The sequence below is a fragment of the Acanthopagrus latus genome, chromosome 18, assembly GCF_904848185.1.
Source record: "Acanthopagrus latus isolate v.2019 chromosome 18, fAcaLat1.1, whole genome shotgun sequence".
Taxonomy (NCBI): domain Eukaryota; kingdom Metazoa; phylum Chordata; class Actinopteri; order Spariformes; family Sparidae; genus Acanthopagrus; species Acanthopagrus latus.
The window spans coordinates 20297757-20312496 of NC_051056.1; the positions used below are offsets into that span (position 1 = coordinate 20297757).

At 44.5% G+C, this 14740-nt stretch overlaps 5 protein-coding genes across 7 annotated transcripts in view; all 5 read left to right on the forward strand.

The window, feature by feature from the left end:
• Positions 1-348: 348 nt before the first annotated feature.
• Positions 349-14532, forward strand: LOC119007761 (protocadherin alpha-C2-like). Of its 3 annotated transcripts, none has more exons than XM_037077654.1 (2): positions 349-2903; positions 14482-14532. In XM_037077654.1, the coding sequence occupies exons 1-2, from the start codon at positions 522-524 to the stop codon at positions 14491-14493; spliced, it is 2394 nt and encodes a 797-aa protein (XP_036933549.1). In that variant the 5' UTR covers positions 349-521; the 3' UTR covers positions 14494-14532. The 3 variants fall into 3 exon arrangements, with proteins under 3 accessions (XP_036933549.1, XP_036933548.1, XP_036933547.1); XM_037077653.1 differs by lacking the exon at positions 14482-14532 and adding an exon at positions 11605-11631; XM_037077652.1 differs by lacking the exon at positions 14482-14532 and adding an exon at positions 5815-5958.
• LOC119007766 (protocadherin alpha-C2-like) lies at positions 3354-5815 on the forward strand. Its single transcript, XM_037077659.1, has 2 exons — positions 3354-5170; positions 5734-5815. The coding sequence occupies exons 1-2, from the start codon at positions 3409-3411 to the stop codon at positions 5787-5789; spliced, it is 1818 nt and encodes a 605-aa protein (XP_036933554.1). The 5' UTR covers positions 3354-3408; the 3' UTR covers positions 5790-5815.
• LOC119007758 (protocadherin alpha-C2-like) overlaps positions 6113-14740 on the forward strand; it is a 40556-nt gene continuing 31928 nt past the window's right edge. The window contains exon 1 of the mRNA XM_037077647.1: positions 6113-8690. Coding sequence (XP_036933542.1) covers positions 6282-8690 — 2409 coding nt within the window. The 5' untranslated portion in view covers positions 6113-6281. The remainder of the gene's footprint in view (positions 8691-14740) is intronic.
• Positions 8780-11707, forward strand: LOC119007767 (protocadherin alpha-C2-like). The gene is made up of 2 exons (XM_037077660.1): positions 8780-10960; positions 11524-11707. The coding sequence occupies exons 1-2, from the start codon at positions 9199-9201 to the stop codon at positions 11577-11579; spliced, it is 1818 nt and encodes a 605-aa protein (XP_036933555.1). The 5' UTR covers positions 8780-9198; the 3' UTR covers positions 11580-11707.
• Positions 11881-14482, forward strand: LOC119007768 (protocadherin alpha-C2-like). The gene is made up of 2 exons (XM_037077661.1): positions 11881-13837; positions 14401-14482. Exons 1-2 carry the CDS (start codon positions 12079-12081, stop codon positions 14454-14456), a joined length of 1815 nt encoding a protein of 604 aa, XP_036933556.1. The 5' UTR covers positions 11881-12078; the 3' UTR covers positions 14457-14482.

Here is a 14740-nt window from a genome sequence, read left to right on the forward strand (position 1 = left end):
GGTTTAAGTTTTCTGATACTCTCATATCTCATATCAGGTGATTGCTGACTGGGTTGTCACACAAATCTAGTCACTATGCGCCAAAATACAAACAAACATGGTTAACTTGGTTAAAATAACTTGTGATGATGACGCTGACTGCATTTTGTCTGACAGATAACAGATTAAACAGAAGCTATTTCTGAGGGAATACTGAACATTTTTGTCAACTGTCTCTGTCCTGTGAAATCATATTTTGTCCAGTTATTCGTCAACAAAGCTGATTCTACAGTGTACAGTCTCCGCCACAGGGTGCCACTGTGGACCACTAAAACATAATGCATCTCTCTCCTCCAGTCATTACAGCGACACACCCATTTATAAAGGGTGCAGGACACAGCATCCTGGAGGATGTGCCTTTTTTATTCTTAAATTAACGACTTGAACCCAAGCCATGCCCTGAGGTTTTTAGTCAGATCCTACGAATTAACCAAAACATCCAGTTGTTACAATCTGGATTACTGTTCCCTGAGGACGAGAGGATGCATCTCTGGGCCACTGCCTTTGTCTGGTGCGCAGTGTGGCCAGGCGCTTTGTCTGTGACACGGTACTCCATAGCCGAGGAGATGGAGAGGGGCTCTGTTGTGGCTAATCTCGCCGCGGATTTGGGACTTGATCTTGGAGGTTTGGCACAACGAGAGGTAAAACTTGATATTTTCCATAACAAAAAATATCTAGATGTCAATAAAAAGACAGGAGAGCTATATGTCGTGGAAAAGATGGACAGGGAAAATCTCTGTCCGACGAAAACAGCCTCCTGTTTCTTAAAGCTTGATGTCATCATAGAAAGCCCCTTACGTATCTTCAACATCGAACTCGGAATAACGGACATAAATGATAACGCTCCACATTTCCGACGAGACAGAGTCGAGCTAGACGTTTCAGAATCGGCCACACCAGGAGAGAGATTCTCCCTGCCCAATGCTGTGGATCCAGATGTTGGCGTCAACACAATTAAGACATACAGACTCAGCGCCAGTGAACATTTCACCATTGAAATTCAGACGGGCAGTGATGGAACTCAATATGTTGATTTGGTGCTGACAAAGTCTTTAGACAGAGAGAAGACCGCCGTTCATAATCTAATCCTGACAGCTGTAGACGGCGGGATCCCTGTGCGCTCCGGCACTGCAAATATTATTGTGAGAGTACAGGACACAAACGATAATCCTCCTCGGTTTGACAAGCAGACCTACACGGTTAATATGACGGAAAATTCCCCGATCGGAACCTTAGTGATGAAGCTGAACGCCACAGATCTAGACGAGGGTGTGAATTCAGAGATGGTGTACTCGTTCACCCTGTACACGTCAGAGAAAACACAAGAGGTGTTTGCATTGAATCCTAACACAGGGGAGATAACAGTTAAAGGTACTATTGATTATGAAGATATGAAATTTTATGAGATGCACATTGAGGCCAGAGACAAGGGTACACATCCCTTACTAGGGCAATGCAAAGTGGTGGTCCAGGTGACAGATATGAATGACAATTATCCAGAAATTACAATACAGTCAGTGAAAGACACAGTGGACGAGAACATCCCAGTGGGAAGTGTCATAGCTCTGGTTGGCATTAGTGACAGAGACACCGGCGATAATGGGAAAGTGAGTTTATCCATAAATGAGAGACTGCCCTTTATTCTCAATAAGTCATCAGACAGACCCACGCATTATAAGCTCATAGTGTCAGAACCCTTGGATCGTGAATCAGTAGCTGAATATGACATCACGTTGATAGTGACAGATGCAGGGACGCCGACTTTATCTGACAATGAAACAATACATCTGCATCTACTGGACGTCAATGACAACGCGCCACAGTTCCCTCAGTCGTTTTATACTATACGTGTGATGGAGAATAACGCACCTGGGGCCCTGCTCAGCTCACTCACTGCGTTTGACCCTGACCTCCATGAAAACCAGTATCTGGTTTATTTCATCCTGGAGAAGGAGATAGCCAACACCTCCATGTCCATGCTGTTCTCCATCAATCCAGAGAACGGCAATCTTTACGCTCTGAAAACTTTTGACTATGAGATCGAGAAGGAGTTTCTTTTCCACATCGAGGCCAGAGACTCTGGCTCTCCTCCTCTCAGCAGCAACGTCACCGTCCACATCATCATCGTGGACCAGAACGACAACGCTCCGGTCATTGTGTCTCCGTGGCGCGCACACGGCTCTGTGGTGGAGGAAAAGATCCCCAGATCCACTGATAAAGGCTCCCTGGTTGCCAAGGTGATAGCCTTGGACACCGACTCGGTGCACAACTCTCGGATTACCTACCAGTTTCTACAGGTGACTGACGCCACCTTGTTCAGTCTGGACCAATACAACGGAGAGATCCGGACTATGAGGATGTTCAGTTACAGAGATCCGCGCCACCAGAGACTGGTTGTTATCGCCAAGGACAACGGGCAGCCTGCTCTCTCTGCTACAGTCACCATCAAGCTGTCCACAGTGGAGACTGCCGTGAAGGCCTACTCTGACCTGACTGAGGTGCCTCTAGAATACGACATCTTCTCAGACCTCAACCTGTATTTGGTCATCGGTCTGGGCTCGGTGTCTTTTCTGCTGCTCATCACCATATTGGTCACCATCGTGCTCAAGTGTCAGAAACCCAAGGCCAGCAAAGCGGCTCCTCCCTGCAGGAACAGTGTGCTCAGTGAGAGGAACTCCACCATCGCAGACTCCACTCTGGTGTCCAACGATGCCTACTGGTACAGTCTGTTTCTCGCAGAGACCAGGAAAGGGAAGCTGGTGGTCAGACAGCCTGTGCCAAAGGGCTCCAGATACATCGTGTCCAGTTTACCGAGAGGCACAGGGCTGACAGACACTAGTGACTCAGCTGCTTCTACTCTGCAGGTAAGAATCAGCTACAGGGATTTATTGCTGTTATTTATTTATTAACTTTTTCAAATTATGTAGTTCTATACCCTCTTCGAGCTATGTATGTTTGCAACATTTAACTATAGTTGGATAATTTGATAAACTGTGCTACTGTGAGCAGCAAAAGCAGCTGTGTTCAGTTTGAAAGTCATTTTTAGTTTGAGGTTTCCAGGGTAGTTAAAGCTTTAAGTGTAGCACCTGATAATATGCAAAGAGTGGCGCTGTTTACTCCAAAATATACGAGCCCGTGAACGCCATGACAGTGAATCTGAGTCAGTGAGGCAGACATTAGAACACCCGGACAGCTCCGTGGTGCTGAAACTCGCAGCAGCCTCAAGGAGAAATTACCATTTGATTGTGACAAAATCTCGTTGGGATTTAAACAACACACAAGTGTTTTAATTGACGTCTGAAAGGACACTTGGATATATTTGGAAATGTGCGTTATATTGGCTGAACTGCAGTGAAGCCACACACAACAATGGGGTATGTTGTAACAATGCGTTCTTGTAAAAGGTACGTGCTGCTCGTTTTTCTCCTTTCTTTCGTTCGTAACATTTCGTCTTCAGTGACTCATTATTCAATACCAGAGGAGATGAAAGAAGGATCGGTTGTGGCAAATCTTGCTACAGATCTCAGCCTGGACGTTAAAACACTGAATCAGAGGAAGATGCGTCTGGACATCATTGCAAATAAGAAATATCTGGACGTGAACAAAGAGACTGGGGAGCTGTATATTGTGGAGAAGATTGACAGGGAATATCTCTGTACAAAAATGCTGACATTGTGCTATTTAAAAATGGAAATAATCCTAGAAAACCCAGTGCGAATTTTTAATATAGAAGTAGAAATTTTGGATATGAACGACAACGCCCCACAATTTCGAAGAGACGTCATTCATTTAGATATCTCTGAAGCGGCACCGAGAGGAGAGAGATTCTCTCTGAGCAACGCAGTTGATCCTGATGTTGGAAGCAACTCAGTGAAAACATACCATCTGAGTGAAAGTGAACATTTTAATATTGAAGTCCAGACCGGAAGAGATGGGTCGAAATTTGCTGAATTAATCTTGAAAATGAACTTAGATCGAGAGCAGCAAGCTGTTCATAATTTAATACTCACGGCTGTAGATGGAGGCACACCTGCTCGATCAGGTACTGCAAGTGTTATTGTTCGAGTTTTGGACACTAATGATAATGCTCCTACATTTGATAAAGTCAGTTACAATATAAAAGTGATGGAAAATTCTCCCATTGGAAGTCTCGTTGTTCATCTCAATGGTACAGATTTAGATGAGGGGTCAAATTCTGATATAACATACTCATACAGTTTATATACGTCAGAGAAAACACAAGAAACATTTCATCTGAATCCTTCCACTGGTGAAATCACTGTTAAAGGAATGTTAAATTATGAAGATTTCAAAATCTATGATATGGAAGTGATAGCCACTGATAAAGGAGCCAATAGTTTGTCAGGACAATGTACAATAAAGATTATTGTGGAAGACATGAACGACAACCACCCAGAAATATCTATTAAATCATTTCAGAGTCCAGTCAATGAGAACATAGAATTAGACACAGTGATAGCTGTAGTTAGTGTCAGTGATAAAGACTCAGGAGACAATGGAGTGGTGGATCTTCATATTCCAGATAATATGCCTTTCAAACTGAGGGAGTCCTCTGATAACTATTATGAATTAGTGGTGTCAGAGCCGTTAGACCGTGAGAAGGTCCCAGAGTATGACGTCACGTTCACCGTAACAGACAGAGGTTCTCCTCCTTTATCTGACAATGAGACTATGACGTTAGAGCTGCTGGATGTTAATGACAATGTTCCACAGTTCCCTCAGTCGTTTTATACTATACGTGTGATGGAGAATAACGCACCTGGGGCCCTGCTCAGCTCACTCACTGCGTTTGACCCTGACCTCCATGAAAACCAGTATCTGGTTTATTTCATCCTGGAGAAGGAGATAGCCAACACCTCCATGTCCATGCTGTTCTCCATCAATCCAGAGAACGGGAATCTTTACGCCCTGAAAACTTTTGACTATGAGATCGAGAAGGAGTTTCTTTTCCACATCGAGGCCAGAGACTCTGGCTCTCCTCCTCTCAGCAGTAACGTCACCGTCCACATCATCATCGTGGACCAGAACGACAACGCTCCGGTCATTGTGTCTCCGTGGCGCGCACACGGCTCTGTGGTGGAGGAAAAGATCCCCAGATCCACCGATAAAGGCTCTCTGGTTGCCAAGGTGATAGCCTTAGACACCGACTCGGTGCACAACTCTCGGATTACCTACCAGTTTCTACAGGTGACTGACGCCACCTTGTTCAGTCTGGACCAATACAACGGAGAGATCCGGACTATGAGGATGTTCAGTTACAGAGATCCGCGCCACCAGAGACTGGTTGTTATCGCCAAGGACAACGGGCAGCCTGCTCTCTCTGCTACAGTCACCATCAAGCTGTCCACAGTGGAGACTGCCGTGAAGGCCTACTCTGACCTGACTGAGGTGCCTCTAGAATACGACATCTTCTCAGACCTCAACCTGTATTTGGTCATCGGTCTGGGCTCTGTGTCTTTTCTGCTGCTCATCACCATATTGGTCACCATCGTGCTCAAGTGTCAGAAACCAAAGGCCAGCAAAGCGGCTCCTCCCTGCAGGAACAGTGTGCTCAGTGAGAGGAACTCCACCATCGCAGACTCCACTCTGGTGTCCAACGATGCCTACTGGTACAGTCTGTTTCTCGCAGAGACCAGGAAAGGGAAGCTGGTGGTCAGACAGCCTGTGCCAAAGGGCTCCAGATACATCGTGTCCAGTTTACCGAGAGGCACAGGGCTGACAGACACTAGTGACTCAGCTGCTTCTACTCTGCAGGTAAGACTGTAGATTGCATTTGGTTTTAATATTAGATTTTCTGAACTTAACTGGCATCTCAAATTGCATTTTACAAGTTGTGAGAATACAAATACTAAATTAGTCTGATGACTCTATTCTGCAACATCCGCAGGAATCAATCTTTTAAAATCCACTTAAACTGCAGTTAGTTCTGATGTCAAACACAGTGTTTCAAAATGCAAAAGGTGGCGCTGTTCTCTCATTAAAAAAACAGGCAAGGCGGCCATGACAGTGAATTTTGTCATTCAGGCAGTTTGAAGAAACGGGACAGCTCCGTGGTGCTGAAACGCCACGACTAAAAACGCGATCGCTCTTTTTGTGAGCAAATACATCACCTGGATTTAAACCATAATAATATGTCTTAGACCAGGGCCGGAAATATAAACTTGGATATATTTGGAAATGTGCGTTATATTGGCTGAACTGCAGTGAAGCCACACACAACAATGGGGTCTGTTGTAACAATGCGTTCTTGTAAAAGGTACGTGCTGCTCGTTTTTCTCCTTTCTTTCGTTCGTAACATTTCGTCTTCAGTGACTCATTATTCAATACCAGAGGAGATGAAAGAAGGATCGGTTGTGGCAAATCTTGCTACAGATCTCAGCCTGGACGTTAAAACACTGAATCAGAGGAAGATGCGTCTGGACATCATCGCAAATAAGAAATATCTGGACGTGAACAAAGAGACTGGGGAGCTGTATATTGTGGAGAAGATTGATAGAGAATATCTTTGCCCCACAAAGTCGTCAACGTCTTGTTATCTCAAACTGGAAGTAATATTAGAAAACCCACTGCGAATTTTCAATATAGAAGTAGAAATGTTGGATATGAACGACAACGCCCCACAGTTTCGAAGAGACGCCATTCATTTAGATATTTCTGAAGCGACACCCAAAGGAGAGAGATTCTCTTTGAGTAATGCGGTTGATCCTGATGTTGGAACTAATTCAGTGAAAACATACCATCTGAGTGAAAGTGAACACTTTAATATTGAAGTTCAGACAGGAAGAGATGGGTCTAAATTTGCCGAATTAATTTTAACAAAGACTTTAGATCGAGAGAAGCAAGCTGTTCATAATTTAATACTCACAGCTGTAGATGGAGGCACACCTGCACGATCAGGTACGGTCAGCATTATTGTTCATGTTTTGGACACTAATGATAATGCTCCGACATTTGACAAAGTGAATTATAACATAAAAGTGATGGAAAATTCTCCCATTGGAAGTCTCGTTGTTCATCTCAATGCTACAGATTTAGATGAGGGGTCAAATTCTGATATAACATACTCATACAGTTTATATACGTCAGAGAAAACACAAGAAACATTTCATCTGAATCCTTCCACGGGTGAAATCACTGTTAAAGGAATGTTAAATTATGAAGATTTCAAAATCTATGATATGGAAGTGATAGCCACTGATAAAGGAGCCAATAGTTTGTCAGGACAATGTACAATAAAGATTATTGTGGAAGACATGAACGACAACCACCCAGAAATATCTATTAAATCATTTCAGAGTCCAGTCAATGAGAACATAGAATTAGACACAGTGATAGCTGTAGTTAGTGTCAGTGATAAAGACTCAGGAGACAATGGAGTGGTGGATCTTCATATTCCAGATAACATGCCTTTCAAACTGAGGGAGTCCTCTGATAACTATTATGAATTAGTGGTGTCAGAGCCGTTAGACCGTGAGAAGGTCCCAGAGTATGACGTCACGTTCACCGTCACAGACAGAGGTTCTCCTCCTTTATCTGACAATGAGACTATGACATTAGAGCTGCTGGATGTTAATGACAATGTTCCACAGTTCCCTCAGTCGTTTTATACTATACGTGTGATGGAGAATAACGCACCTGGGGCCCTGCTCAGCTCACTCACTGCGTTTGACCCTGACCTCCATGAAAACCAGTATCTGGTTTATTTCATCCTGGAGAAGGAGATAGCCAACACCTCCATGTCCATGCTGTTCTCCATCAATCCAGAGAACGGGAATCTTTACGCCCTGAAAACTTTTGACTATGAGATCGAGAAGGAGTTTCTTTTCCACATCGAGGCCAGAGACTCTGGCTCTCCTCCTCTCAGCAGTAACGTCACCGTCCACATCATCATCGTGGACCAGAACGACAACGCTCCGGTCATTGTGTCTCCGTGGCGCGCACACGGCTCTGTGGTGGAGGAAAAGATCCCCAGATCCACCGATAAAGGCTCCCTGGTTGCCAAGGTGATAGCATTGGACACCGACTCGGTGCACAACTCTCGGATTACCTACCAGTTTCTACAGGTGACTGACGCCACCTTGTTCAGTCTGGACCAATACAACGGAGAGATCCGGACTATGAGGATGTTCAGTTACAGAGATCCGCGCCACCAGAGACTGGTTGTTATCGCCAAGGACAACGGGCAGCCTGCTCTCTCTGCTACAGTCACCATCAAGCTGTCCACAGTGGAGACTGCCGTGAAGGCCTACTCTGACCTGACTGAGGTGCCTCTAGAATACGACATCTTCTCAGACCTCAACCTGTATTTGGTCATCGGTCTGGGCTCGGTGTCTTTTCTGCTGCTCATCACCATATTGGTCACCATCGTGCTCAAGTGTCAGAAACCCAAGGCCAGCAAAGCGGCTCCTCCCTGCAGGAACAGTGTGCTCAGTGAGAGGAACTCCACCATCGCAGACTCCACTCTGGTGTCCAACGATGCCTACTGGTACAGTCTGTTTCTAGCAGAGACCAGGAAAGGGAAGCTGGTGGTCAGACAGCCTGTGCCAAAGGGCTCCAGATACATCGTGTCCAGTTTACCGAGAGGCACAGGACTGACAGACACTAGTGACTCCGCAGCGTCTACTCTGCAGGTATGACCAAGTTAAAATTTCTTCTGTACTTTCTACTTTTTAGTACATTTCACGTTGCCATATACCGAGTGATGGTATTAAGATCATGACGTCATCTAACAAAGGTTAACCAGACAACATAACTCTTTTCAAAAATATCTGCAGCATTGAAACACTTTGAGGTCAGGTTTCAACGTTTACAGCCTGGTCACTTTTAAATTTGCCCTCATTTTTGATACACCTCCCTGCGATTTGCGAAAAGCGGCGCTGTTTACCCGAAAAATACACTAACCCACAGACGCCATGACAGGAAAGCATTGCAAAAACCGCAGAGCTCCAAACAGCCGGACAGCTCCGCGGTGCTGAGCTCACGCGGAATGCGATGTCACCGTTTTATAGGTCCACATCTTCATGGAATAATATTTTCATCACTATGCGCGGACTGATATCTTAAAAGCAAATTTGTAAATCAGTGGGTATATGCATTGCATGGACTAATGCACTTTTCTCAGTGAACAGAAGAACGGTAATGCCGTCCGACCTAACAATGCATTCGTTGACAAGGTACGTGTCGCTTGTTGTTCTCCTGTCATTCGTTCCTCATGTAACTGGCTCAGTGACTCATTATTCAATACCAGAGGAGATGAAAGAAGGATCAGTCGTCGCAAATCTTGCTACAGATCTCAGCCTGGACGTTAAAACACTGAATCAGAGGAAGATGCGTCTTGATCTAATCGCCAACAAAAAATATTTGGATGTGAACAAAGAGACTGGTGAGCTTTATGTTGTAGAGAAAATTGACAGGGAATTTCTTTGTACAAAAACGCTCACATTGTGCTACTTGAAAATGGAAGTAATACTTGAAAATCCATTGCGAATATTTAACATTGAACTTGAAATTCTGGATATGAACGACAACGCCCCACAGTTTCGAAGAGACGCCATTCATTTGGACATAGCCGAGTCAACGCCTGCTGGTGAAAGATTCTCATTGAGTAATGCAGTTGATCCTGATGTTGGAAGCAACTCAGTGAAAACATACCATCTGAGTGAAAATGAACACTTTACTATTGAAGTTCAGACCGGAAGAGATGGGTCGAAATTTGCTGATTTGATACTGAAAAAGGCTTTAGACAGGGAGCAGCAGGCTGTTTATAATTTAATACTCACAGCTGTAGATGGAGGCACACCTGCTCGATCAGGCACTGCAAGAGTTATTGTTCATGTTTCAGACACTAATGATAATGCTCCTACATTTGACAAAGCTAGTTACAACATAAAAGTGATGGAAAATTCTCCCATTGGAAGTCTCGTTGTTCATCTGAATGCAACAGATTTAGATGAGGGGTCAAATTCTGACATAACATACTCATACAGTTTATATACGTCAGAGAAAACACAAGAAACATTTCATCTGAATCCTTCCACTGGTGAAATCACTGTTAAAGGAATGTTAAATTATGAAGATTTCAAAATCTATGATATGGAAGTGATAGCCACTGATAAAGGAGCCAATAGTTTGTCAGGACAATGTACAATAAAGATTATTGTGGAAGACATGAACGACAACCACCCAGAAATATCTATTAAATCATTTCAGAGTCCAGTCAATGAGAACATAGAATTAGACACAGTGATAGCTGTAGTTAGTGTCAGTGATAAAGACTCAGGAGACAATGGAGTGGTGGATCTTCATATTCCAGATAATATGCCTTTCAAACTGAGGGAGTCCTCTGATAACTATTATGAATTAGTGGTGTCAGAGCCGTTAGACCGTGAGAAGGTCCCAGAGTATGACGTCACGTTCACCGTCACAGACAGAGGTTCTCCTCCTTTATCTGACAATGAGACTATGACGTTAGAGCTGCTGGATGTTAATGACAATGTTCCACAGTTCCCTCAGTCGTTTTATACTATACGTGTGATGGAGAATAACGCACCCGGGGCCCTGCTCAGCTCACTCACTGCGTTTGACCCTGACCTCCATGAAAACCAGTATCTGGTTTATTTCATCCTGGAGAAGGAGATAGCCAACACCTCCATGTCCATGCTGTTCTCCATCAATCCAGAGAACGGGAATCTTTACGCATTGAAAACTTTTGACTATGAGATCGAGAAGGAGTTTCTTTTCCACATCGAGGCCAGAGACTCTGGCTCTCCTCCTCTCAGCAGTAACGTCACCGTCCACATCATCATCGTGGACCAGAACGACAACGCTCCGGTCATTGTGTCTCCGTGGCGCGCACACGGCTCTGTGGTGGAGGAAAAGATCCCCAGATCCACCGATAAAGGCTCTCTGGTTGCCAAGGTGATAGCCTTAGACACCGACTCGGTGCACAACTCTCGGATTACCTACCAGTTTCTACAGGTGACTGACGCCACCTTGTTCAGTCTGGACCAATACAACGGAGAGATCCGCACTATGAGGATGTTCAGTTACAGAGATCCGCGCCACCAGAGACTGGTTGTTATCGCCAAGGACAACGGGCAGCCTGCTCTCTCTGCTACAGTCACCATCAAGCTGTCCACAGTGGAGACTGCCGTGAAGGCCTACTCTGACCTGACTGAAGTGCCTCTAGAATATGACATCTTCTCAGACCTCAACCTGTATTTGGTCATCGGTCTGGGCTCGGTGTCTTTTCTGCTGCTCATCACCATATTGGTCACCATCGTGCTCAAGTGTCAGAAACCCAAGGCCAGCAAAGCGGCTCCTCCCTGCAGGAACAGTGTGCTCAGTGAGAGGAACTCCACCATCGCAGACTCCACTCTGGTGTCCAACGATGCCTACTGGTACAGTCTGTTTCTAGCAGAGACCAGGAAAGGGAAGCTGGTGGTCAGACAGCCTGTGCCAAAGGGCTCCAGATACATCGTGTCCAGTTTACCGAGAGGCACAGGGCTGACAGACACTAGTGACTCAGCTGCTTCTACTCTACAGGTAAGAGTGTAGTTTGCATTTGGTTTCAATTCGACATTTTCTAAAGTGAAGCGGCATTTTATTTTGCATTGTAGAAATTGTGAGAATAAAAATACTAAATTAATCTGATGATTCTATTCTGCAACATCCGCACAAGTCAATCTTTTAAAATCCACTAAAGAGACTGCAGTTAGTTCTGATGTCAAACACAGTGTTTCAAAATGCAAAAGGTGGCGCTGTTCTCTCATTTAAAAAAAAAACAGCCAATGTCGCCATGACAGTGAATTTTGTCATTCGGGCAGTTTGAAGATACGGGACAGCTCCGTTGTGCTGAACCGCCACGACGAAAAACGCGATCGCTGTTTTTGTGCGAAAATATGTCACCTGGATTAAAACCATAATGATATACCATAGACCAGGGCCGGAAATATAAACTTGGATATATTTGGAAATGTGCGTTATATTGGCTAAACTGCAGTGAAGCCACACACAACAATGGGGTCCGTTGTAACAATGCGTTCTTGTAAAAGGTACGTGCTGCTCGTTTTTCTCCTTTCTTTCGTTCGTAACATTTCGTCTTCAGTGACTCACTATTCAATACCAGAGGAGATGAAAGAAGGATCGGTTGTGGCAAATCTTGCTACAGATCTCAGCCTGGATGTCAAAACACTGAATCAGAGGAAGATGCGTCTGGACATCATCGCAAATAAGAAATATCTGGACGTGAACAAAGAAACTGGTGAACTGTATGTTGTGGAGAAGATTGACAGAGAATACCTGTGCAACACAAAATCGTCTTGCTATCTGAAACTGGAAGTAATATTAGAAAACCCGGTTAGAATTTTTAATATAGAGGTGGAAATCTTGGATATGAACGACAACGCCCCTCAGTTTCGAAGAGACGTCATACATTTAGATATTTCTGAGGCGACACCCAAAGGAGAGAGATTCTCTTTGAGTAATGCGGTTGATCCTGATGTTGGAAGCAACTCAGTGAAAACATACCATCTGAGTGAAAGTGAATACTTCAATATTGAAGTTCAGACCGGAAGAGATGAGTCTAAATTTGCTGAATTTATTTTGTCTAAGAATTTGGATCGAGAGCAGCAAGCTGTTCATAATTTAATACTCACGGCTGTAGATGGAGGCACACCTGCTCGATCAGGTACTGCAAGTGTTATTGTTCGAGTTTTGGACACTAATGATAATGCTCCTACATTTGACAAAGTCAGTTACAATATAAAAGTGATGGAAAATTCTCCCATTGGAAGTCTCGTTGTTCATCTCAATGCTACAGATTTAGATGAGGGTTCAAATTCTGACATAACATACTCATACAGTTTATATACGTCAGAGAAAACACAAGAAACATTTCATCTGAATCCTTCCACTGGTGAAATCACTGTTAAAGGAATGTTAAATTATGAAGATTTCAAAATCTATGATATGGAAGTGATAGCCACTGATAAAGGAGCCAATAGTTTGTCAGGACAATGTACAATAAAGATTATTGTGGAAGACATGAACGACAACCACCCAGAAATATCTATTAAATCATTTCAGAGTCCAGTCAATGAGAACATAGAATTAGACACAGTGATAGCTGTAGTTAGTGTCAGTGATAAAGACTCAGGAGACAATGGAGTGGTGGATCTTCATATTCCAGATCATATGCCTTTCAAACTGAGGGAGTCCTCTGATAACTATTATGAATTAGTGGTGTCAGAGCCGTTAGACCGTGAGAAGGTCCCAGAGTATGACGTCACGTTCACCGTCACAGACAGAGGTTCTCCTCCTTTATCTGACAATGAGACTATGACATTAGAGCTGCTGGATGTTAATGACAATGTTCCACAGTTCCCTCAGTCGTTTTATACTATACGTGTGATGGAGAATAACGCACCTGGGGCCCTGCTCAGCTCACTCACTGCGTTTGACCCTGACCTCCATGAAAACCAGTATCTGGTTTATTTCATCCTGGAGAAGGAGATAGCCAACACCTCCATGTCCATGCTGTTCTCCATCAATCCAGAGAACGGGAATCTTTACGCCCTGAAAACTTTTGACTATGAGATCGAGAAGGAGTTTCTTTTCCACATCGAGGCCAGAGACTCTGGCTCTCCTCCTCTCAGCAGTAACGTCACCGTCCACATCATCATCGTGGACCAGAACGACAACGCTCCGGTCATTGTGTCTCCGTGGCGCGCACACGGCTCTGTGGTGGAGGAAAAGATCCCCAGATCCACCGATAAAGGCTCCCTGGTTGCCAAGGTGATAGCCTTAGACACCGACTCGGTGCACAACTCTCGGATTACCTACCAGTTTCTACAGGTGACTGACGCCACCTTGTTCAGTCTGGACCAATACAACGGAGAGATCCGGACTATGAGGATGTTCAGTTACAGAGATCCGCGCCACCAGAGACTGGTTGTTATCGCCAAGGACAACGGGCAGCCTGCTCTCTCTGCTACAGTCACCATCAAGCTGTCCACAGTGGAGACTGCCGTGAAGGCCTACTCTGACCTGACTGAGGTGCCTCTAGAATACGACATCTTCTCGGACCTCAACCTGTATTTGGTCATCGGTCTGGGCTCGGTGTCTTTTCTGCTGCTCATCACCATATTGGTCACCATTGTGCTCAAGTGTCAGAAACCAAAGGCCAGCAAAGCGGCTCCTCCCTGCAGGAACAGTGTGCTCAGTGAGAGGAACTCCACCATCGCAGACTCCACTCTGGTGTCCAACGATGCCTACTGGTACAGTCTGTTTCTAGCAGAGACCAGGAAAGGGAAGCTGGTGGTCAGACAGCCTGTGCCAAAGGGCTCCAGATACATCGTGTCCAGTTTACCGAGAGGCACAGGGCTGACAGACACTAGTGACTCAGCTGCTTCTACTCTGCAGGTAAGAGTGTAGATTGCATTTGGTTTAATTTCGACATTTTCTAAAGGGAAGAGACATTTTATATTGTATTGTAGAAATTGTGATATTACGAATATTAAATTAATGTGATGATTCTATTCTGCAACATCCGCACAAATCAATCTTTTAAAATCCACTTAACAAAGTGCAGTTTCTTGTCATGTCAAAGATAGAGCGTTCCAAAATGCAAAAGGTGGCGCTGCTCCGTAATTAAAAACAGACTATGGCCGCCATGACAGTG

What these genes read in the sequence shown, in the direction of transcription:
- LOC119007761 (XM_037077654.1), top strand. Translation starts at nt 522, where the DNA reads ATGCATCTCTGGGCCACTGCCTTTGTCTGGTGCGCAGTGTGGCCAGGC.
- LOC119007766 (XM_037077659.1), top strand. Translation starts at nt 3,409, where the DNA reads ATGGGGTATGTTGTAACAATGCGTTCTTGTAAAAGGTACGTGCTGCTC. An exon ending in CCCCAGATCCACCGATAAAG is followed by an intron (nt 5,171 to 5,733) that starts GCTCTCTGGTTG and finishes CCTGTGCCAAAG; the next exon opens with GGCTCCAGATACATCGTGTC.
- LOC119007767 (XM_037077660.1), top strand. Translation starts at nt 9,199, where the DNA reads ATGCCGTCCGACCTAACAATGCATTCGTTGACAAGGTACGTGTCGCTT. An exon ending in CCCCAGATCCACCGATAAAG is followed by an intron (nt 10,961 to 11,523) that starts GCTCTCTGGTTG and finishes CCTGTGCCAAAG; the next exon opens with GGCTCCAGATACATCGTGTC.
- LOC119007768 (XM_037077661.1), top strand. Translation starts at nt 12,079, where the DNA reads ATGGGGTCCGTTGTAACAATGCGTTCTTGTAAAAGGTACGTGCTGCTC. An exon ending in CCCCAGATCCACCGATAAAG is followed by an intron (nt 13,838 to 14,400) that starts GCTCCCTGGTTG and finishes CCTGTGCCAAAG; the next exon opens with GGCTCCAGATACATCGTGTC.